At 41.8% G+C, this 24,863-nt stretch overlaps 1 protein-coding gene across 1 annotated transcript in view; it reads right to left on the minus strand.

Moving 5' to 3' along the window:
* Positions 1-15,977: 15,977 nt before the first annotated feature.
* The window catches only part of LOC126292204 (esterase FE4-like), a 120,556-nt gene continuing 111,670 nt past the window's right edge, over positions 15,978-24,863 (minus strand). Inside the window, exon 10 of the mRNA XM_049986056.1 lies at positions 15,978-16,336. Coding sequence (XP_049842013.1) covers positions 16,177-16,336 — 160 coding nt within the window. The 3' untranslated portion in view covers positions 15,978-16,176. The remainder of the gene's footprint in view (positions 16,337-24,863) is intronic.

Raw genomic sequence — 24,863 nt, forward strand, 5'->3', positions numbered from 1 at the left:
ATTTTCTTTTATCATTTTATCTACAGATGACAGAGTACAATTCTTAACTCTCTTATTGTTCCTGTTGCTTCAATGCCCCTCTCTTTTAGGTCATGTAGTAGTTCAATGCTGGTAAAGAGGTTATCAAAGTATATTCGATATGGAACATGTGGAAGTAACTGGTCAACATAAGTCATTACCTCACTGTACCCCATACCTTCCGTTTCATAACCATTACTACACGTGCCAGCTCTTTGATAGGGTTCGAGCCAAAAAATATATCCACCACTTGTACCTCCACACCAAAATTTGAATCCGCATCGGAATGGTTTCCCTTTTATGAATTGTTTGCACCCCTGACTTCCAAAGTATGGGGCCATTGATTCATCGACAGAATGATGCCGCACGTGATGCCCAAATTGTTTGAATCTATCATTCAGCATACACATTAATGGGCGGATTTTCCCAAAACGGTCTGATTTATCTAAATTGTCAATGTTGTATCCATGCAAATTGGAAAAGATAAAGTCAAATCGATCTCTGGACGTGGCATTTGTTACGAGGTCGTTGTGACAGTCTTTATCTGATTGCCAGTACATCTTAATGTGTGACCTTGTTACATATCCACTTAGCAGAAGTATTGCAATAAACACCAACATCTCACCTTCTGATCCATCACCTAGTCTATTTCTCTTGGTTGCGTACTGATTCGTGTAAGTGATCATCATATGAAGCACTTCGTTATCAAAACACTGTTGGAAATATTCAAGCGGTGTTCGCCCTTTCTTCACTGCAACTGTGAACATTAGAGGCCATGCAGGTGTTGGATTAACTGTTTCACCACTTTTCCAGTTATATTTCTTAAGGTTTAGAACTTTATTCTTCGATTCTGGTTTGTTTGTTGTTATTGTTGCTGTTTTTGTACTGCTGGAGGGTCCTGGATCAACATCAGAGGTAAAGGATTGTTTACTTGTTGCATTCACAGCATTACCAATGGTAAAAATGGCCAAATTACAAAGCGCAGTAGCGTTGAGCTGACTTGCTGGTAATTTATCTACACTTGGATTTTCTTCAGCACCCGAATCTTCATCTGTTACGTCATCAGTTGAATTTAGAGGAGGGTGTAATGTTGCATTCACATCAGATTAGGTATTTCCTCATCTTTTGATTCTAACATGTCCAAAAGTTCCATCAGTGTACATCGTTTTCTGTGAATACAAAATGACATATTACCCTGACGTCCTTCTGGAAGGACAGTTGAAAACATTATTGGATTACAACTGACGAAAACTTTTAATATGAACCCATAAGTAATATACACTCCTGGAAATGGAAAAAAGAACACATTGACACCGGTGTGTCAGACCCACCATACTTGCTCTGGACACTGCGAGAAGGCTGTACAAGCAATGATCACACGCACGGCACTGCGGACACACCAGGAACCGCGGTGTTGGCCGTCGAATGGCGCTAGCTGCGCAGCATTTGTGCACCGACGCCGTCAGTGTCAGCCAGTTTGCCGTGGCATACGGAGCTCCATCGCAGTCTTTAACACTGGTAGCATGCCGCGACAGCGTGGACGTGAACCGTATGTGCAGTTGACGGACTTTGAGCGAGGGCGTATAGTGGGCATGCGGGAGGCCGGGCGGACGTACCGCCGAATTGCTCAACACGTGGGGCGTGAGGTCTCCACAGTACATCGATGTAGTCGCCAGTGGTCGGCGGAAGGTGCACGTGCCCGTCGACCTGGGACCGGACCGTAGCGACGCACAGATGCACGCCAAGACCGTAGGATCCTACGCAGTGCCGTAGGGGACCGCACCGCCACTTCGCAGCAAATTAGGGACACTGTTGCTCCTGGGGTATCGGCGAGGACCATTCGCAACCGTCTCCATGAAGCTGGTATACAGTCCCGCACACCGTTAGGCCGTCTTCCGCTCACGCCCCAACATCGTGCAGCCCGCCTCCAGTGGTGTCGCCACAGGCGTGAATGGAGGGAAGAATGGAGACGTGTCGTCTTCAGCGATGAGAGTCGCTTCTGCCTTGGTGCCAATGATGGTCGTATGCGTGTTTGGCACCGTGCAGGTGAGCGCCACAATCAGGACTGCATACGACAGAGGCACACAGGGCCAACACCCGGCATCATGGTGTGGGGAGCGATCTCCTACACTGGCCGTACACCTCTGGTGATCGTCGAGGGGACACTGAATAGTGCACGGTACATCCAAACCGTCATCGAACCCATCGTTCTACCATTCCCAGACCGGCAAGGGAACTTGCTGTTCCAACAGGACAATGCACGTCCGCATGTATCCCGTGCCACCCAACGTGCTCTAGAAGGTGTAAGTCAACAACCCTGGCCAGCAAGATCTCCGGATCTGTCCCCCATTGAGCATGTTTGGGACTGGATGAAGCGTTGTCTCACGCGGTCTGCACGTCCAGCACGAACGCTGGTCCAACTGAGGCGCCAGGTGGAAATGGCATGGCAAGCCGTTCCACAGGACTACATCCAGCATCTCTACGATCGTCTCCATGGGAGAATAGCAGCCTGCATTGCTGCGAAAGGTGGATATACACTGTACTAGTGCCGACATTGTGCATGCTCTGTTGCCTGTGTCTATGTGCCTGTGGTTCTGTCAGTGTGATCATGTGATGTATCTGACCCCAGGAATGTGTCAATAAAGTTTCCCCTTCCTGGGACAATGAATTCACGGTGTTCTTATTTCAATTTCCAGGAGTGTAGGTTAATTCTTTAAGACATTATATGACAAGTTTTTGAATTATTGACGCAATATGAATAAAATATACATACCCATCGATGACAAGGTCAGTCAGCTCATCCATGGTAAAATCGGCCTTATTTTCAAGACACAGTTTCTCACTCACTATGAATGACAGCGTCAAACTGACTGTCGCAGCACGCAACTGACTCTGCCTGCTTCATTTAACAATGCGTCATAGTCTGTTGCAACAATGCGTTATTCGCAAAAATAAATAATTTCAACAGTGAGTTACGTCGTCCTTTCAGAAGGCCATCAGGGTTAACTGGTTTAATAAAGCTGTTCAAACTTACTTCTCGTGCTCGCATATTGCGTACCTCAAGGACCCACTGCTCACAAATCCTGACAAATATTTCGCCTAATTATCGTCCGCAACAACAACTAAAAAAAAAAACCTTATAGAAATGGTTTCAGAGTGGGGATAATTATGGAAAATCTGCAGTCCTGAAGAGGTGCAGAACAACATGAACTTCGAGCAGCATGAACATCTTCCGACTAGGTGGGGACATCCAACGTTGGAATTCAGGTTGGTGTACTCCAGTTTGGCTAGAATATGAAAGGCAGTGATGGGTTTTTATTTTACATTTGAGTGACTCATTGGCGTTAAATTAGACGAAATGTCGCAATCCTGTCAGAGTAACGTTGTCGATCTACAAATTGTTATTAAAAAATTGCAAGAAGAGATTCGGCAGTTAAAAACAGAAAGAAGCGAGCATAACATTCGGAAAGACTTGTCAGATGATAGTTCATTCAGTCCAGGTACACCTACGATAAAGAATTTTTCATTATTGCCATCAGTACCAGTGTTTAGCGACGTGAAGGTGTTTTTTCGTAAAATTGAAGGTGTGTCTACTGCTGACAAAGGCCTTAATGGCCGAAAGGTATGATTGTGTGAATCTTTTTATTGTGCCCATCGCAGCTCAGCATCTCCGTTATATGGTGAGTAGCAACTTTCCTTCTCTCGTATTGCTATATTCCATCCCAGATTTTCCATTGTTTGGTTAACCATGTTCATTTTTATTCTAATGTTTGCTATGATAGCGTATTCTGCTAATGCTGTAGTGGTAGAACCACAGTGTGCAGGTGTTTTGTTTGAAGCACGATCAGACATGCCAGTTTCAACAAGCAATGCAAAACTTATCCTCAAGTACAATCTGGGTGAAATCCAGCAACAGCTCAATTCTGTAAAGAAGCAAATTGATCTAATTCGTTGTGTTAAGGGTAATGATACAATTTTGGAATTGGGTACACCTTGGTATAATAACTGGATCAAAGCCAAAATCCAGGTAGAGTCTACATTTGCTAATTATGAACAAAAGATTTACTGTTTTTTTGAAGCTTTTGCCACACAAAACTATAATTAGGCATAAACGTGCCTGGTTTGATTTTAAAGGGAGTATCCTTCATACTGTATTTGGTACTTTAACTAGCCGTGATCTACTGGAAATTAAAGGCAAAATATTAGCTCTTGAACAACAGTCTAGTACAGATTCAACTAACCTCTCTAATGAAATCATCGTATTAAAGAATGTGCAAAAAACCACTACTAACCACTCAGTTCTCATTGAACAGATTGTAAAGCAATTTATCTCACATTTCCATGCAATTCGTAATGAAACGAACGCAAATATCCAAGAACTTTTCGAAGGATTAAGTGCTGTTAGTGCACACTTAGATTTAAACACTCTTTCGTTAAGAATTACTGATAGTTCATCAAATGCTAGAATTGATGCCCTTAACACAAGAACAGCCTTAGAAAGTAGTTCAAATGATTGATTGAGCAGTGTACTACTACATCCAGAATAATTTTTACAGATCCTAATATAAATTGAACGAAAGCTAGATGCAACATATACAATTTACCCTGCTAACTCTTACAATTTGTATGCTTACTACAAGTTAACCACAATACACTCTTTAATGAAGATGAATTAACTGTTATTGTTTCTATACTCGTTGCTAGATCAAAGAATAATTTTGAAATGTATTAGATTTATACTTACCCTGTGAAATGGAGACACGCATGAATTCATGTAAAGTACGTACTGAATGATTATCTACTGATCAGCAAGGATCGAAGATATTTTGTGTCCCTAAATGAAAGTGATTTGCAAATGTATAAACGTTGTCATAAGTTAATTTCCTGTGAATCGGCAGTATTCTTAGACAGTAGAGTGTTCAGCTGTGAGAAAGAATTGTTTATGAATCATCCCCCAAGAGATGATTGCCCTATAATTTTAACGCATCTTTATCATCCATTTCTTAAACAATGTTCTGAAGGTATAATTTTCTCATTTAACTTCACCCTTGATGTGACACTTACATGTAAAAATTATGATACACATGAGCTACCCTTAACACTCAAATTGAATAATAGTGGATTAATCTTGAATGCCACACATTGTGATTTATTATGTTAACTATTTCATATGCCTAGGGTATTGCCAACTACATTTCATGCAACTGGACATTTGCCATTAATGAGAGTGCTATCTGTTTATTACAATGATTCATACATATTAAATTATGGAAAGCATTCCTTATCAAGTTTTTCTGAAGACAATAATTTAATTAAGGACATCCATAAAAATGTAATCTCTTCCAATAATGAGTTAAACTTCATTGAAGCAGGGAACGGAATAAAGTCCTTCGATTCATCCAGTAATGTTGATGCGTACTTGATTGTCAGTATTGTGTTTTTACTGCCTTTATTAATTTGTCTTTTGTCAAAAGCATTTGTCATGTATGAAATTGTCATCCTAAAGGCACGCTTCTCTGCACTGAATGTTACTGTGTCTGCAAATAAAATACATGTTGCAATGCCTTCTCATGCCACAAATGGCGAAATAGATTCATAACGCCCAGGATGTCGTTTTGGTTGTTCTTTTTCTCTGGAGAGGAAGCTGTAGGGGTCTACAGGTTGCACGCAGCCATATGGTACGTAACACGTGCTCGCCAGCCGACCTGTGTGGAATGCTGACAGTTTGCTTGGTCAGCACATGTGCAACTCGTGAGTAAGCCACTGTCCGCTGTCCGCAGCGCGTCATATTAACTAGCGTGGCATCGGGCGCGAATATGTCTCTGTCTCTTTTTTAGCTTACCATGGAGCCTTTCGACACGACCGTAATTAGGATGTCAGACACAGTGATAATGGGTAGTGTCCATGTTTTATAATCAGCCTTTGTTAATAAAACTGTTCAAACTTACTTCTTGTGATCGCGTATTATGTCCCTCAAAGACCCACCGCTTACAAATCCTGAAAAATATTTCGCCTAATTATCATCTGGGACAACAACTCAGACAACTCGCTTTATAAAACGAAACAATTTATAACAAACAACTGATATGTCACGACAAAACAAAATATGGAGATGTGCACATGGCCATCTATCGGGTGGGAATGAGCTTAGGGATCACGAGATCAACAACTAGCAGTTGAGGTCAGCCGTCAAAATTTTCTTGCGGATAAACCTGGATGGGATGGGATAGGCAGTGTGGATGCTGCTATCTGAAGTCCATTTCAGAAAGTTTTGACGAGATGTGACGTGACGTGACAGGCAGTGTGAATTGGCCACGAGTATGAAGTTATTTGAATATTTCCTACAGTTTATAATCAATAAATAATGTACTAGTTAATAATAATAATAATAATAATAATAATAATATGTTAGTAAAGGTTTTTAAGTGATTTTTATTATGTATTTGTTCAACGAACTTTAGTGTCAAAAACTTCTGCAAGAACTTCCTGTGTTATTTCAGTGGTGATCGACTTTGGCAGCCTCCTTTACTACACTCGATCACTGCTCCATCGCTTAATATGTATCGATGATTGCAGATATAACTTAATTTTTATTGTGTTATGAAATAAGAAGGATAGAAAATTAAATTATATTTCCTACATTTTAATTAATTTCTGAAAGAACAATAATGTAAAGAAAATCGTAAATTTTGATTGGCTTTAGCAGCAGTAACGGCATCATAACATTCATGCTTGCAAACTACTTTCCTGCCGTGCACTGCTTACATCGCGTAAGTTATATAAAAGTGATGAGATTCAGTTGCTTCATGGTGTACTCTGAAATTTATTCATAACTACAAAGTGGCCCACAAACAAAATACACTACGCCATACAAGTCGTCTCGCCAAAGATACGAGGGTCAGTCAAAAAGTAATGCCTCCTATTTTTTTTCTACGTTTAATTGTCAGGAAATTTAAATGCAATTACATAGGTTGAAAACCACAACATTGAGGATCATTTTGTCATTTTTCAATGTAATCTCCGCCCATCTCTACAGTTTTGGTCCATCTTTGAACAAGATCATGTATCCCAGCACGGTAAAAATTACAGCTCTGCTTTCTAAGCCATTGACGCACAGATGTTTTGACGGCCTCTTCATCTTCAAAATGAATCCCACGATGAGCTTCTTTTAGTTGCCCGAATAGATGGAAGTCTGACGGTCACCACGAATGATGTCATCAACTTGCTGAATGTTGTGTGGAGTCACTGCACTCACCGGCCTGCCGCTCCGCTTTTCGTCAGTCAACGGTGTTTGCCCTTCAGCTTCCTTACAACGACGAACCCATCGTCTAACAGTGCTGACATCCACTGTCACAACACCATACACCTTCTTCAGTCTTTCATGAATGCGTATGGGCGTTTCACCTTCTGCATTCAAGAATTCAATCACACAACGCTGTCTCAAACGAACATCGATGTCGGCCATCTTACAAACTTCTGCTGTGCTGCCACCTGTTGACACAGAAAGTTACTACTGCAGTGGATTGCAGAAGAAGGTTTGAGGAATGGCGCCAAATTCAAATTTTTCACTTAACTTAATTTTTTTAAGTAGAAAAAAATGGGAGGCATTACTTTTTGACCGACCCTCGTACATAATGCTACCCATGCGAAGCTGGGATGGGTTGCTAATTTGTCATGTATCGACAAACTGATTGTTCGAGAATGTCTTAAAAGTTTATCAGTTAATGTTTTATTGACTGATAATGTTTTAAGGTTGCCACTACTGTTTCTGATCTGAGATATATACACCTCCCATTTATGTGAGTCCAGTCTTAGTTCATTTTGTATTGCAGTTGATGATATTAATTCTTCTGTCCACGCAGTAGTTCATTCCTAATAGAGGATTTTTTTTCCACACTCATGGTTTTGTCTGTCCGTACACTGTAGTGAAGTTGAAATGTTGAATTAAGCGTGCATATATTTCCTTTATCTTCTGTGTGTTTATCTCCATATTCATCTTCATTCACTGTGATGAGCAGGCTTCATAGTAGATGGGAAATTAGAATATTGCATAATTTTATTTATATATTTATCCACTAAAGTGGGAAGGGTTGAGCAAGTTTGTAGAAGTAAAAACTGAGGAGGTACTCCTGATCTTGGCAGTTAACAGCCGGTACACTAAGATAACAAGGGAGGATGTATCGAGCAGTAATGATATGCCCAGCTAGGGTGATAAGCACCAATCCGGACCTGTGCACAGTGCAGTTATTTTTAGCCAGGAGGAAAGAAATAGACTGTCCAAGGGACATCATGGAGCCAAAATTGAGCTTGCCATGGGTCAGGATGCATTGAATCTTCTCCACCTACGAAAAATCGATAGTAGTAGCAATTTGTTTTGTGCAGGGAGTATTTGCCAAAGCGAAACGTATAGAGCTCGAGGAGAGCGGAATTTTAATCAATGGAACTAAGTGTTAAATAATAGGATCCACCTTCCATCTGCCAGCATCAATTTCAAGAGTCATGCAAATGAATGTTACACAGCCATAGTTGTACTGGCCAGAAGAAACTACAGAGTTTTCGGCAAGGCAGAATCTAACCTTGTTAAATCAAACATTAGCGTCAGGTCTGTTGAGATCCACAAACCAGCTCATTTCAGAGCAAGAGGGGTGCATATCAGCTGAACAGCTTGTGCAGCATGTCGCTCAATGTAGGAAAAAGCAACTGAGCCGTGACTGATTCGCATCATGCCTTGTTTTTTTTGTTTTTTTTTTTTTTTAATCATTGATTGCAGTCCAGTGGTGTCTCATTTGTTCTTCAGTTACCGCCATAATGTTGCTGTCTTCTCCCAGTGGCAGCAGCAGCGTGTATCAATACTAGTACTGCTGTACTATCTTTCATGTGCCGGATATATTTTCCAGCTGTGCTGTGTGTGGCAGTTGGTCTGTTGGGGCAGAGTAGCAAGAAAGTCTCCATGGTGCGTAGTCAGGCTGGAGCCGCTGGTGGCGTGCACGTGCAGTTGCGGTTGTGAGGCGCTTCTTGCGAGGGTTACGAAGTTCGTCGTCCACCGATTCCGAGTGCTCTCTCAACCTACTATCAAGCCTCAACTGCTATCTCATCTCTGCATTTGATCCTGGTTGTCGCTTTCTGGGAGATTCCTGCGAGCAACAATATGTGTGCATTGAAGTCAGCTAGAATACAGCCGTCTTCCTGTGTGGTGTTTAATTTAATTCATTCCTTCATTAATGAAGTGTACCAGCGGTATCTTCTGCCTTGTGGCCGTTGGCGTTCCGGTTATCTGCCCTGGTCGTTGACGTAGTTTTCGGCAGTGTATTTTCCTCATTGTGTCGATGCTGTCCAGCACAGCATGTAGTTCGACAGCTGAGGTGTTGTTGGTAGTTTTGGGCATTTATTCTGACTAGGCTGGATTGGGCACCAGTATCCAGAGTGTTGCGCTATTGACATCTTGTTGTCTTGCTGGTCGGGTGGAGCAGAACTGATCTTGTTGGTTGGTTCGTTGGCTGGCTTTCGGTTGGGTTGCCTTCCGATTAAGAGGTTGTCGATCTGGCTGCCTGTCTCTACCTAGACATGCGTTAATGGTACCTTCCCAGGCTGATCCTTGAAACCTTCTGAGCGCCGGTCCTTGTGTTTTACATAGTGATTTCCTTTTTTAGTCTTAAGTACTCTGTATGGGGTTTGGTTGAGTTGCCTTCCAATTAAGAAGTTGTCGGTCTGGCTGCCTGTTTCACCTAAATATGCGTTAGTGTCACATTCCCAGGCTGATCCTTGGAACCTTCTAAGCGCTGCTTCTTGTGTTTTACACAGTGATTTCCTTTTTAGTCTTCAGTACTCTGTGTGGCCTTCAGCCGAATTTTAGCTTATTAAAATTGCAAGACTTTTCTTCTTAGACCTTAAGCTATAAAAAGTGTTTCTTGTTTGGTATGTGGCCTTCAGCCGAGTTTCAGCCTTTCAAAATTAAAACTGAAAATTCCTTGTGCCTCGGCCTTAAACTGTAAATTTGTTTTAAGCTGGTATGTGGCCTTCAGCCGAGTTTTCAGCCTATTTAGATTAAACATTGTTCTTGATTAATGTGAGGCCTTCAGCCGTGTTCTACAGGAAAAATTTAAGCTAAGGCTTTCAGCCTATATATATATTGCAGATAATTTTTTTTCTAAAGAAGTGAAACCTCCAGGATAACTCCAGTACCTCAATTCCTTGCTTAGGCCTTGTGCTTTGGATTTTTGATGTGTCCTTCAGCTGATCTAAATTAAATCAAAGGAGGACTTTCGTTAAAACCTTGAGAGTTTTTGATTCTTGCTTGTGTGATTGTCTGTGTTAAGAAATAAAGTTTACATGTTGAGTGCAACTGACAGTAACTTATTTTGGCCCCTTTCCTCAAGTATAACCTCATCTGCTCTGTCCTGCTAGCCCAGGGATTTCAGCAACGACAAGTAACGATCGTTTTGAGCACCTCTGTACCAAGTGCCATCGCATCTTTACCTTTTTTGCTTGTTTTTTTTTTTTTTTTTCATCTTGATCAGGCGGAGAACCAATTTCCAGAGGGAACCGACGGTAGTCCAAATCCCAGTGGATTGGATACCAAGAGTGTAAGATGGGTAAGTAAGGCGTTGATCGAGCATTAGGTGGAGTGGTCATCCAGTAAGGAATTTTTACGTTTTGTCTCATGTCATGTTTTTTTAGGAGGATAGGTCCACATCAAAGTTTCGTAATCATAATAGTAAATATGTCATAAGTATGTGCCAACCCAAACAAGTTTAAGAGCAGTTAGAGGTCGACGCTAGGACCGGGCCTTTCCAAAGGGGCGAATAATGTAGTTGCACCACCGTTTAATATGGGAAAAGGCTAGCTTTGGTGCAATATTTCTGAGTGCACGAGTTACAACCAGGTGCGGGCCTGTTGACAGTAAGTTACGCTACCAGCGGTTGTGAAGTAGAATGGAGGCCACAGGGTTGTATACCTACTGAAAAGAGTAAAGACAATCGTGTGCATGTCGCAAGTTACAGGCAGAAGGGGACCCCTGGCCCAACCCAGGTGTTATGAGTATGTGACTCGGAGCAGTGCGTCAGCAAAACAGAGGCGCACAGCCACGTATAAATAGGCGCCTGGTTCACTAACAAGGCATTCAAGTGTGACAGGTCTCCTGGATGGCGGGGCATGTCACACCACCGGCTACACACAGCAACAGATGGGGCACTAGCATTCCAGTCCACGGCAGGTCGCTAGTTCGACCCTCTGAGGCCAGTATGGGCTCTGTAACCAGCCAGTGGGGGGCCACGCCACAGCTCGCTACTGAGGGCAGTGTTGTTTGCTCCTAACACACGCCGGAGGCATCTAGACACAGATTCGGATGGCGGACCTTGGGCGCTTGTTGTCGCCGCAGTATTAGCCACACCGGCGAGGAAGCACGCCGCGGGCCACTTTGCAGCTTCCAGCAGGCGGCGCTGAGATGGCTGGGATGGAGACCACTGAGTCGACTGCCGGTGCATTCTGACGTCGTCACGACTCTGTGACCGTACAAGGCTGACACACAGCAGGGCATTGCACAGGTCACTGAGGCAGCCATTCCGCACCAAGCCGTTTTGCAGACAGTGAAGTGGTGTCCTCAGCATTATTGGACCCAGTGACACAGACCAAGAGGAATGGGGGCACTATAGCTGGAAATAATAAATCACTTGGGAAATTCGGACGAGTTTTAATACGGCACGTACTGATAGTTTCCATCCTCGTTCAACATACCTCTACAGTACACTGTCGCATTGACGTATTGAAATTTTCCACGAAAATAAGAGAATTTTCACGTCAAATCAAGACACCATACCATTGGACATATACATCAAAGAATCAAATTTAGTTAGCCACTCAGCACTATCCATGCTGCACACGTGATGTCAGAAGTCTCCATACGATCTGAGAATGGAGAAAGGTGACATGCGTACAGAAAGTGGTTGAATGTATGTTGGACAACTTGTGGCAGAACCATCCTCTGAATTATCACGTTAAGATTTTCCGATTTCTGCTACAGATCCAAAACCAATTGAGTTTTCACCTGCATTTCTGATGCATACTGGTGCTAGTGATACAATGGCTTGTTATTGTTTGCAAGAAATCTAATTCTTCCTTCCGCTTCTCCTGTGCTTTACGAAGCCGAAGAACGACTAAGCACTAACTGTGAAAGGTTTTCATGGCCATAATAGTAACAGTCTGATACCTTTCAAGTAATTTCACGTGTCTAGCGGTACTACATCTTTCAAATATGCTATGTTTACATATTTAGCTGTTGATACACCTTTCAATTCTTTGGAAGTTTCGGCGTTTTACGCCTGAACTTAAACAGTATGCAACAGTAACGTTGAAAACATGAACAGAACAGAACACTAGATCACCACAATCTCCCCCTTTCTCTCCCTCTTTCACATAATTAAAGGGTCTGTAGGAGACAAAATTTGGTCTTCTCTCCTGTCCAGGAAAATGTGCTATACTAGCTCATACATACAGATAACTGAATTGCGAAGTAGTACTCAGTATGCATTGGGTTGTCTCTGTGATCGCGTATTGCATGTATTCTCTGTATAAAATTCAGCGATTCAGTATCAGTCACTGCCAAGTGCTGATCCCGGTCATATTGGTAACATCCGATTTCCTTCCAGTCCAATCATCTTCGGATGCCTTCCACAGCCAGGGTGGTGTAGTCTGGCATATACGCACGTCCACGACTGTGGCAGGTTTCTCCGGCCTATGAGAGTTGGTGATGTACCAGGGGATGTTCGCTTTGCATTTGGACATCTGGGAGGTCAGTTGATCAATTTACTGTTTCCAATAGTTGTATTGCATGCGCGCACACCGCTCCAGCGCCTCCCACAAATTGTTTAAGGGGACCACGCCCTGCCTATCTAACTCATGTTAATTAAGGCAAATATTTGACCCATTTCTGAAAGAACTATTTGATGAAGGACCTTAATATTTTTACTGTATGTTACATGATGCTAATAGAGTTAACTGTACCAAAATCTACTTTATCCATTTTATAGTTTTTAAGACATATGTTTTTGAATTTATTAACAAAAAATATTAAGTTTTTTCTGTAGAATATATTTTTTTAAACTTCCTAATGGGGGAATATTAATGAATTTAGTACCAGAGGTGGCTTTGTATGTTATGCAGAGTCTCTGAATATTTCATTCATTTATCTATGATAGTTTCTGATGTAATGGAACATATGTATTGGAAATTTTAGTTTGTGGGAAATTGACTTTAAAGAAACACTTTTGAAATTTGTTACTTACAGTTAATTAAAACTGCCCTGCTACATATGATGGCCCTTCTTTGTGCCCTAGCAGGTGTTCCAGCTTCTTTTTCACCTTCCTGGATGTTTGTCTTGTTTTCTTTGCCATATTAGATGCAGACCTATCTGCATCAGCTATCCTCATTTTATCGCAGTGTTGCAGCCCAGTGATCATATTTTCACCAGGATTAATTCCCAGCTTTTTCAGTACCCAAAACTTTCCAATATTACCACAATTGAATGTAATAACAGCATCATGAACTCCTAGTTTCATTGTATGAATGCCTACAAACACTGTTTCAGGAAGGCGGTTCCTAATTATGCTGTTGAAACATTCATTTGGGTTCTGTGTCTGCCCATGCAGATATTTCCTTAGAAGGCCAGGATGAGCCAAGTCTCTGAAAATAGGTTTAATTTCTGTAATAACAGCAGCAGGAAGAGAATGCTGGTGAGAATAAGATTCTCTAGTTGCCTGAGCCCTATTGTATTTGCACCACGAATTTTCTCCTGATGGACACAATCCACGACATGGCTTATCATCAGTAGAGGACTTATGGAAAATATGACCCAAACATCTCTCTTCATTGCCTCCAGATTTTCTTTATTTCTCCTGATTGCTTCTCCATAGTATACCTGCAAGTTTTCTATTTCTGTTTCAGTTAACTGACCCTGTCTGGTCAACAATTTTCTTCTAATTTTTTTAATCTCATATCAACAGTTAGTTTTCTCAGCCTTGTTCCCAAATTCTAGTTTGCTAATAATGACATATTCTTATGGCTCAGAGTTCACCACAGTGTTGTATGCCTCACTGTCACAATCCTCAAATATTTGGTGTAACGTACGCCTCTTGTTTCTATGGAATGGTGAAATATTTGTTGTACTCGATGAACTTCCATACCACCACTTGTTCCTCTAAAATTAGCCACACAGTTGTGTTCTTCATGTTCATTGACTTTACAACATTTGCAATATTTAGACATTATCTCCACATCTAACACTTTACCGGTGTCTACACTCATGGCAGTCACTACTCCATTCAGAGAAGTATGTCCTCTTTTCTGCCAACTTCCATCAAGTGCAACTGCAGTATCCGAATACCCATCATTTTCTTCCACTGCTTCCCAAGCAGACAGTTTCATGGAGCTTTCTCAAATATTGCAGTCAGGTTTTCAAATTTATTTGGTGGTTGATGTAAGTTCATCACTGAACAAAATGTTTTCCCTGCATCCATGCCCTTGCCAATGGATCATAAGGCATAAACTAATCTAGTATTGATTTCATAAGTGCCACTTGCACCTGGTTTTGAAGAATTCATAAATGAAATCACAGCTAAGTATTTAGTGCAAATTAAATCCAAAGCAATTGCTAGGCCTCTTCTCCCGCTGGCACTCTCACAAATTTTCACACTCTGTGACTCACCACACTGTCTACATTGTACAAATTTAGAAATTACATTTGATAATACTCTCAAATTTATAATAATGTTATTGCACCCCTTGTCACTTACAATAAATTCGTTGTAACTCTCTTGAAATTGTGAGAGCTTCTTTGATGATGAACTTGTTGAAGAATTACAATTAGAAGCATCTTGTATAGAAAGATTTTTAAACTTGTTTCCTCTAAATTGTCGTTTCTTGAAAATGCCTTTACGTTTCGTCATCTTCTATAAACACAACAAAACACACTTAAAGAACCACTGCAAACGCAATCACACTTGAACGAAACTAACGACATATTTGAAAGTGTGTTGTTTACAAACAGCATAAACAAAAGAATACCGACCGTTGAGTTCCAAGGATAGCCAACACACTAGGGAGTAAAAAAATCCCTAACGTTCAATGTAGGGGATATAAAGATCTAAAATATATGCAGAAAAGTGAGTGACAGAAAAGTGGGCGTGGCACATGAACACACGTGGTATGAAAATGCTCTTTAAATGCTCGAAAATATTTTTTCCCAGCAAAATACTTTTCAGAGTACTTAAATAAAACCTTAACCTATCGAAATATGATGAAAACCGAAAATCAATTTTTTTCGACCTGATCCACGGTGTGGTCCCCTTAAGAACATAGCCTGAAAACTGAGTTGAAATTTCAAATTTTCAGCTACGTCTAACGTAATGGACTTCCTACCGAATGACCTATCAGTGCCAGTATCCTCTGATAGGTGGCAATGAGAAAAAATATAGTAGGCTTTGGAAATCAGGTGGTTGCTGGACCGAATCCCACCAAATATTCCAATATAATTCTTGGAGAAGCTGTTCCACACAAAGTACCGATTTCATTAATCTGATAAAGTGCAGGGATATTTCCAAAACATCCAAGACCGAAGGTCCTGGATCATTTATGTTGATTACAAAGGATTCATAGAAGGAATTGATAGAAATTTGTCTGATATCGTATAAAAAGCCACAATTATGATTCTATCAGGCAAATCGTATAACAAATGATTACATGCTTCTTACCTCAGTACATCAGAAAAAGGAAAAGAAAGATTTTAATTCATTAATTGGTTAAACAATACCTTTGATAGGAAGGAAGTGAGATATTTTTAAAGAAATTAAAATTTTTATGGAATTAAATGTGTGAGCATACATTGCCCCTGAATACTGCCTTAGAAAACTAGAAACAAAAATGTCATTGTCCGTTTACGAGTAACTATAACAAGAATACTTAATGGCTGCAGTTTGCTTAATCCAGATTTTATTTTACATTAACAGTACTTCACAAATCGTATTCTATGAAATATTCGTTGGATTTCTGTGTCTGAGGTGTGGATTAATCACAGAATTTTTGACGGTCGTGGTCGAAGTATGGGAAAATTCTCTCTCGTAAAAGATTTCGGCGATTTCCCTTGATGCTGCTGGGTCTGCGCTGCTGCTAGCTGCCATATCGGTCGTAGAGTTTCTCCCAGAAGGCCACCCGCTCCTCAAACGGCCGCTTGGCTATGGACAGTCCGTCGCTGGTGACGTGCAGGTAGGATTGGTTCTGCTCTGTGAAAGGCGGCCATGACACCTCCACCTTCGGGTCTGCTGGTTGACTGCACACACAAAAGGAAAGGTTCCTCACAAGAAGTAAACAATGCATTTAGTTTGTTCAAAACATATTGCACCAAAATTATACAATCTGTAGAAGACTCCTTATTTACAGATCCGCATCCAAGATTCGGTTTTAGAGAGGGAGGTGGGTATATTTTGTTACAATTTCCGTGTAGCTCCACCTTAGTCCTAAAATATATATTGTCATCACCCCTACTAGTAATGTACCACAGACATGCTCAATTTTACTAATAAGAACGATGTGTATATTAAACGTTTTAATACAGGGTGGTTCCGCGATGTTGTTGAAAACTTTCAGGAATGATGGAGAAGAGTAATCTATCAGTTTAATGTAAGGGAAACCTGGTCTGGAAGCGAGCGAGTCGAAAGTTGTATGTGAAAATTGTTGTGATACCTATGACATCTATAACACAGGAGAGATACCGACAGACTTCCAGAAACGTATCATTGTTCCTATACCGAAGAAGGCAGCAGCTACAAAATGTGAACAGTACCGAACTGTAAGCCTAATGTCACATGCATCAAAAATTCTCATAAAAATAGTTCTATAGAGAATTGAAGAGAAGGTGGAGGATATGCTGAGTGAAGATCAGTTTGGCTTCAGAAGGGGATTGGGAACAAGAGAGGCGATTCTGGCACTGAGACTCGTTATCGAAAAGCAATTACAGAAAAATAAACCAACTTATATTGCTTTTGTAGACATGGAAAAGGTATTTGATAACGTTACCTGGCAAGAGATGTTCTGAGTTCTGAGGAAAAGTGGAATAAAGTACAAAGACATCCGTGTGATACTCAGTTTCTATAAGAATGAGGTAGCAATGTTTAGGAACTGTCACCAGGAACAAGAAGCAAATATTAGAAAAGCGGTAAGGCAAGGATGTGCTCTCTCTCTCCTCTTATATTTAATGCTTGCATCCAGGAAGCTATAGACCAAGTTCGAGAAACTACTGAGGTGGGGATCAAAATTAATGGGCAGAAGATAGATATGCTACGTTATGCAGATGATAATGCTGTAGTCACGGAAACAAAACAAGATCCAGAGGAAGTCCTCAGAACAATGGAAAAAATCTATGCAATCAGTATGGAATGAGAATAAAGAAGAAAACGACTAAAGTGATGGTATGCAGTATAGGAGCAGAATATGAACCTCTGAGAATGAGCATTGGAAGAGAGGAGGTGGAAGTGATAGAGGAATTTACTTACCTGGGAAGCAAAATCACAAGGGATGGTAGAGGCTGGAAAGAAATTGCGAGCAGAATACAAAAGGATAAAATTGCATTTAATCGGAGAAGGAACTTACTCATCAGCAACAACATCAGTCTGAAAATAAGGAAACATATCATGAAAGGTTTCGTTTGGAGTGTGGCCCTATACGCATGAGAAACTTGGACAATTGAAAGAGAAGAGAGAAGACAGCCAGAGGCCCTGCTGGTGCTATAGAAGGATGAAGAAGATCAGTTGGGTAGACAAAGTAACAAATAAAGAGGTGCTTAGAAGAGAACAGGAAACCAGATCTCTGTGGAGGCACACCAAAACAAGAAGAGAGAAACTTGTAGGGCACATCTTACGACACAACAACATCACTGGAGCTGAAGGAGCTATTGAGGGAAGGAATCGGCGGGGGCTATCATACATGCAACAGATCATGAATGACGTTGGATCTAAAACATACGTGGAAATGAAGAGGAAGGCAGACAGAAGAGAGGAATGGCGCTCTGCTGCGAACAAACCTCAGGGTTGAACAGAAAAAGAAGAAAAAGACCTATGACAGTGGATTACATCTTAAATTCCTCCTGAGTGCTGAGTAATTTGGGATATCCCACATTTCAGGCAGTTCGTGGTTTGTCTCCACCTTGCCCCCCACGACACATTTACACTAAGCTGGCATGGGGATACCTTAATATCGTGTGGAACCTCCTTTTGCCCAGTGTGGTGCAATAATTCGACATGACATACACTTAACAAGTCGCCTGAAGTCCCCTGAAGAAATATGGAGCCATGCTGCTACTGTGGCTATCCACAATTGTGAAATTGTTGCCAGCGCAGGAATTTGTGCCGGCACTGACCTCTCGGTTATGTCCCATAAATGTTTGATGGGATTCATGTTGGGAGATCTGGCTTGCCGAATAATTCGCTCGATTTGTCCAGAATGCTCGGCTAACCAATCACGAACAATTTTGACCGATAACATGGCACATTATCATCCACAAAAATTCTATCACTGTTTGTGAACATAAAGTTCATGAATAACCATTTCCAATCAAAGATCTATACAGCTGGACCAGAGGTCCCAATTCATTCCATGTAAACACAGCCCACACCAATATGGAGCCCCTATTAGCTTGCACACGCCTTGTCGACAACTTGAGTCCATGGCTTCGTGGGATCTGCACTACACTCTAATCCTACCATCAGTTCTTACCAACTGAAATCGGGACTCATGCCATCGGAGCACGGTCTTACCGTCGTCTAAGTTTAACCAATATGATCACGAGCATTGGAGAGGGGCTGCGGGCCTTGTGCTCTTAGCAAAGGCTCGTGTGTCGGTCGTCTGCTGCCACAGCGCATTAACGCCAAATTTGGCCGCACTAGTTTAACGGATGAGCTCTGCGGTAATTTGACGCCCTGTTGCTTGTCTGTCAGAACTGACAAACGCCGCTGCTCTCGGTCGTTAAGTGAAGACTTCCGCCAGTGGTTGTCCACGGTGAGAGGTAATGCCTGCAATTTGGTATTCTCAGCACGCTCGTGACTCGGTGAATCTCGGAATACTGAATTCCCTAACAATTTCCGAAGCGCTTGAGCTCACATAAGGGTTACACAGTGATGTTCGAGTACACCACACATGCGCCAGAGGGTCTCGAACAGGGGAGCTCAGTATACTTTTGCCAGTACACATCAAAGTTGAAGAAGTAGACCTGGTGAGGAATCAACGCTGCAGAGGAGGCTTTAGCTTCATTCAGTGCAGTCCTGACATCTGGAGTCTAGCCAGAAGCGTGGAACCAAGCAGAGGGCGTGGCAATCTCCGAACCTGGGAACGACACACGATGCCCTAGGAGCTATAGGCCCATAAACATACTTCTTATTGTTCTCAGCTTATTTGAGTGACTGTATCTGAAGAGGCAGCGACACATCCAGGTCGATCGGTTCCTCTTCATTGAGAGCCAGGTCCTGATGTGCAGCTATTCCATGACGCACCAAGTGCTATAATACCCCACAGAGACTAATGAACGGTGAGAGTATACTACTCGATGTCCCCAGAGTCCCTGGCGGCCTGATGGCATCCCACTCAAACCTCTGCTGCTTGGAATCCCTATGTCAGTTGCTCCCTTTCTATCTTCTGGGGCTGCCCTTCCACGACAGCGCTGGATTGCGTGTGTCGACTAGTCGAAACAGTCGCGCCACAGTTCCAGGAAGTCCTATACCTGCCCAACTGTTGTATGTCCGTTACTAGAGCGGTATGCTTCAGACCAGAAACACCTAATTGGATCTCTACGCTGACGATACAGCTTCCCTGAGTAACAACAGAAGCCCCTGCATCGTCCAGCGCCAACAAGACCTGAACTGGAGGAACTTACCATGTTGTTGTTGTTGTTGTTGTTGTGGTCTTCAGTCCTGAGACTGGTTTGATGCAGCCCTCCATGCTACTCTATCCTGTGCAAGCATCTTCATCTCCCAGTACCTACTGCTGCCTACATCTTTCTGAATCTGCTTAGTGTATTCATCTCTTGGTCTCCCTCTACGATTTTTACCCTCCACGCTGCCCTCCAGTACTAAACTGGTGATTCCTTGATGCCTCAGAAATGTCCTACCAACTATCGCTTCTTCTAGTCAAGTTGTGCCACAAACTCCTCTTCTCCCCAATTTAATTCAATACCTCCTCATTAGTTATGTGATCTACTCATCTACTCTTAAGCATACTTCTGTAGCACCACATTTGAAAGCTTCTATTCTTTTCTTGTCTAAACTATTTACCGTCCATGTTTCACTTCCATACATGGCTACACTCCATACAAATACTTTCAGAAACGACTTCCTGACACTTAAATCTATACTCGATGTTAACAAATTTCTCTTCTTCAGAAACGCTTTCCTTGCCATTGCCAGTCTACATTTTATATCCTCTCTACTTCGACCATCATCAGTTATTTTGTTCCCCAAATAGCAAAACTCCTCTACTACTTTAAGTGTCTCATTTCCTAAACTAATTCCTGCAGCATCATGCGACTTAATTCGACTACGTTCCATTATCCTCGTTTTGATTTTGTTCAAGTTTACCTTATATCCTCCTTAAAAGACACTATCCATTCCGTTCAACTTCTCTTCCAAGTCCTTTACTGTCTCTGAATGAATTACAATGTCATCGGCGAACCTCATAGTTTTTATATCTTCTCCCTGGATTTTAATACCTACTCCGAATTTTTCTTTTGTTTCCTTTACTGCTTGCTCAATATACAGACTGAATAACATCGGTGAGAGGCTACAACCCTGCCTCACTCCCTTCCCAACCACTCCTTTCCTTTCATGCCCCTCGACTCGTATAACTGCCATCTGGTTTCTGTACATATTGTAAATAGCCTTTCGCTCCCTGTATTTTACCCCTGCCACCTTTAGCATTTGAAAGAGAGTATTCCAGTCAACATGTCAAAAGCTTTCTCTAAGTCTAAAAATGCTAGAAACGTAGGTTTGCCTTTCCTTAATCTTTCTTCTAAGATAAGTCGTAAGGTCAAAATGATTCAAATGGCTCTGAGCACTATGGGACTTAACATCTGTGGTCGTCAGTCCCCTAGAACTTAGAACTACTTAAACCTAAGTAACCTAAGGACATCACACACATCCATGCCCGAGGCAGGATTCGAACCTGCGACCGTAGCATGTAAGGTCAGTATTGCTTCACGTGTCCCAACATTTCTGCGGATCCCAAACTGATCTTCCCCGAGGTCGGCTTCTACCAGTTTTCCAATTCGTCTGTAAAGAATTCGCATTAGTATTTTGCAGCTGTGATTTATTAAACTGATAGTTCGGTAATTTTCACATCAGTCAACACCTGCTTTCTTTGGGATTGAAATTATTACATTCTTCTTAAAGTCTGAAGGTATTTCGCCTGTCTCATACATCTTGCTCACCAGATGGTAGATTTTGTCAGGACTGGTCTCCAGGATAAACGCTATTAAATAATTCGATGTCATGTCACACACACAAATCACGCGGAGTGATCATGTCGAGCCTCCTGGCTGCCCCACTATGGGACACTTGCACCAATTATACCCACTTCTACCTCCCCACTCGACGTTGTCACCAGATTTCAGTTTCACTGCCTACAACGTCAGATTCGGAGGTCAGTACGCCCACGCAACATTGTGCCTCTCGACACCATAACAACAGGGCCATGAAAACGATTTTGTTCGACAGCGCTGTATGTACCTTCATATGGCGAGAGATGGAAACATGTAATACATCCAAGGAACATTGTCAAATATGATCATTAGCAGGTGCTATGTTGTGGGGTTCAAATTCAAAATGGTTCAAATGGCTCTAACAGCTGAGGTCCTCAGTCCCCTAGACTTTTTTTTTTTTTTGGTCATCAATCTACATCAATCTACTGACTGGTTTCATGCGGCCCGCCACGAATTCCTTTCCTGTGCTAACCTCTTCATCTCAGAGTAGCACTTGCAACCTACGTCCTCAATTATTTGCTGACGTCTGTCTTCCTCTACAGTTTTTGCCGTATCATCCTGTCCCTTCTCCTTATCAGTGTTTTCCACATATTCCTTTCCTCTCCGATTCTGCGTAGCACCTCCTCATTCCTTACCTTATCAGACCACCTAATTTTCAACATTCGTCTATAGCACCACATCTCAAATGCTTCGATTCTCTTCTGTTCCGGTTTTCCCACAGTCCATGTTTCACTACCTTACAATGCTGTACTCCAGACGTACATCCTCAGAAATTTCTTCCTCAAATTAAGGCCGGTATTTGATATTAGTAGAATTCTCTTGGCCAGAAATGCCTTTTTTGCCATAGCGAGTCTGGTTTTGATGTCTTCCTTGCTCCGTCCGTCATTCGTTATTTTACTGCCTAGGTAGCAGAATTCCTTAACTTCATTGACTTCGTGACCATCAATCCTGATGTTAAGTTTCTCGCTGTTCTCATTTCTACTACTTTTCATTACCTTCGTCTTTCTCCGATTTACTGTGTACTCATTAGACTGTACATTCCGTTCAGCAAATCATTTAATTCTTCCTCACTTTCACTCAGGATAGCAATGTCATCAGCGAGTCGTTTCATTGATATCCTTTCACCTTGTATTTTAATTCCACTCCTGAACCTTTCTTTTATTTCCATCATTGCTTCCTCTATGTACAGATCGAAGAGTAGGGGCGAAAGACTACAGCCTTGTCTTACACCCTTCTTAATACGAGCACTTCGTTCTTGATCGTCCACTCTTATTATTCCCTCTTCGTTGTTGTACATATTGTATATGACCCGTCTCTCCCTACAGCTTACCCCAACTTTTTTCAGAATTTTTAACAGCTTGCACCATTTTATATTGTCGAACGCTTTTTCCAGGTCGACAAATCCTATGAACGAGTCTTGATTTTTCTTTAGCCTTGCTTCCATTATTAGCCGTAACGTCAGAATAGCCTCTCGTGCCTTTACTTTTCCTAAAGCCAAACTGATCGTCAAATAGCGTATTCTCAATTTTCTTTTCCATTCTTCTGTATATTATTCTCGTAAGCAGCTTCGATGCATGAGCTGTTAAGCTGATTGTGCAATAATTCCCGCACTTGTCAGCTCTTGCCGTCTTCGGAATTGTGTGGATGATGCTTTTCCGAAAGTCAGATGGTATGTCGCCAGACTCATATATTCTACACACCAACGTGAATAGTTTTGTTGCCATTTGCCCTAATGATTTTAGAAATTCTGATGGAATGTTATCTATCCCTTCTGCCTTATTTGACCGTAAGTCCTCCAAAGCTCTTTTAAATTCCGATTCTAATACTGGATCCCCTATCTGTTCTAAATCGACTCCTGTTTCTTCTTCTATCACATCAGACAAATCTTCACCCTCATAGAGGCTTTCAATGTATTCTTTCCACCTATGTGCTCTCTCCTCTGCATTTAACAGTGGAATTCCCGTTGCACTTTTAATGTTACCAACGTTGCTTTTAATGCCACCAAATGTTGTTTTGACTTTCCTGTATGCTGAGTCTGTCCTTCCGACAATCATATCTTTTTCGATGTCCTCAGATTTTTCCTGCAGCCATTTCGTCTTAGCTTCCCTGCACTTCCTATTTATTTCATTCCTCAGCGACTTGTATTTCTGTATTCCTGATTTTCCCGGAACATGTTTGTACTTTCTCCTTTCATCAATCAACTGAAGTATTTCTTCTGTTACCCATGGTTTCTTCGCAGCTACCTTCTTTGTACCTATGTTTTCCTTCCCAACTTCTGTGATGGCCCTTTTTAGAGATGTCAATTCCTCTTCAACTGTACTGCCTACTGCGCTATTCCTTATTGCTGTACCTATAGAGTTAGAGAACTTCAAACGTATCTCGTCATTCCTTAGAACTTCCGTATCCCACTTCTTTGCGTATTGATTCTTCCTGACTAATGTCTTGAACTTCAGCCTACTCTTCATCACTACTATATTGTGATCTGAGTCTATATCTGATCCTGGGTACGCCTTACAATCCAGTATGTGATTTCAGAATCTCTGTCTGACTATGATGTAATCGAATTGAAATCTTCCCGTATCTCCCGGCCTTTTCCAAGTGTACCTCCTCCTCTTGTGATTCTTGAACAGGGTATTCGCTATTACTAGCTGAAACTTGTTACAGAACTCAATTAGTCTTTCTCCTCTTTCATTCCTTGCCCCAAGCCCATATTCTCCTGTAACCTTTTCTTCTACTCCTTCCCCTACAACTGCATTCCAGTCGCCCATTACTATTAGATTTTCGTCCCCCTTTACATACAGAATTACTCTTTCAATATCCTCATACACTTTCTCTATCTGTTCATCTTCAGCTTGCGACGTCGGCATGTATACCTGAACTATCGTTGTCGGTGTTGGTCTGCTGTAGATTCTGATTAGAACAGCCCGGTCACTGAACTGTTCACAGTAACACACCCTCTGCCCTACCTTCCTATTCATAACGAAATCCTACACACGGACCCCTACTATATCTAGATTGAACCTTTGCATTTCCCTTTTCAGATTTTCTAGCTTCCCTACCACGTTCAAGTTTCTGACATTGTACGCCCCGACTCGTAGGACATTATCCTTTCGTTGATTATTCAATCTTTTTCTCATGGTAACCTCCCCCTTGGCACTATTCCGGAATCTTTTGCCAATGGAGAGATCATCATGACACTTCTTCAACTACAGGCCACATGTCCTGTGGATACACGTTACGTGTCTTTAATGCAGTGGTTTCCATTACCTTCTGCATCCTCATGTCGTTGATCATTGCTCATTCTTCCGCCTTTAGGGGCAATTTCCCACCCCTA

Source organism: Schistocerca gregaria, chromosome 9, assembly GCF_023897955.1.
Source record: "Schistocerca gregaria isolate iqSchGreg1 chromosome 9, iqSchGreg1.2, whole genome shotgun sequence".
Taxonomy (NCBI): Eukaryota; Metazoa; Arthropoda; class Insecta; order Orthoptera; family Acrididae; genus Schistocerca; species Schistocerca gregaria.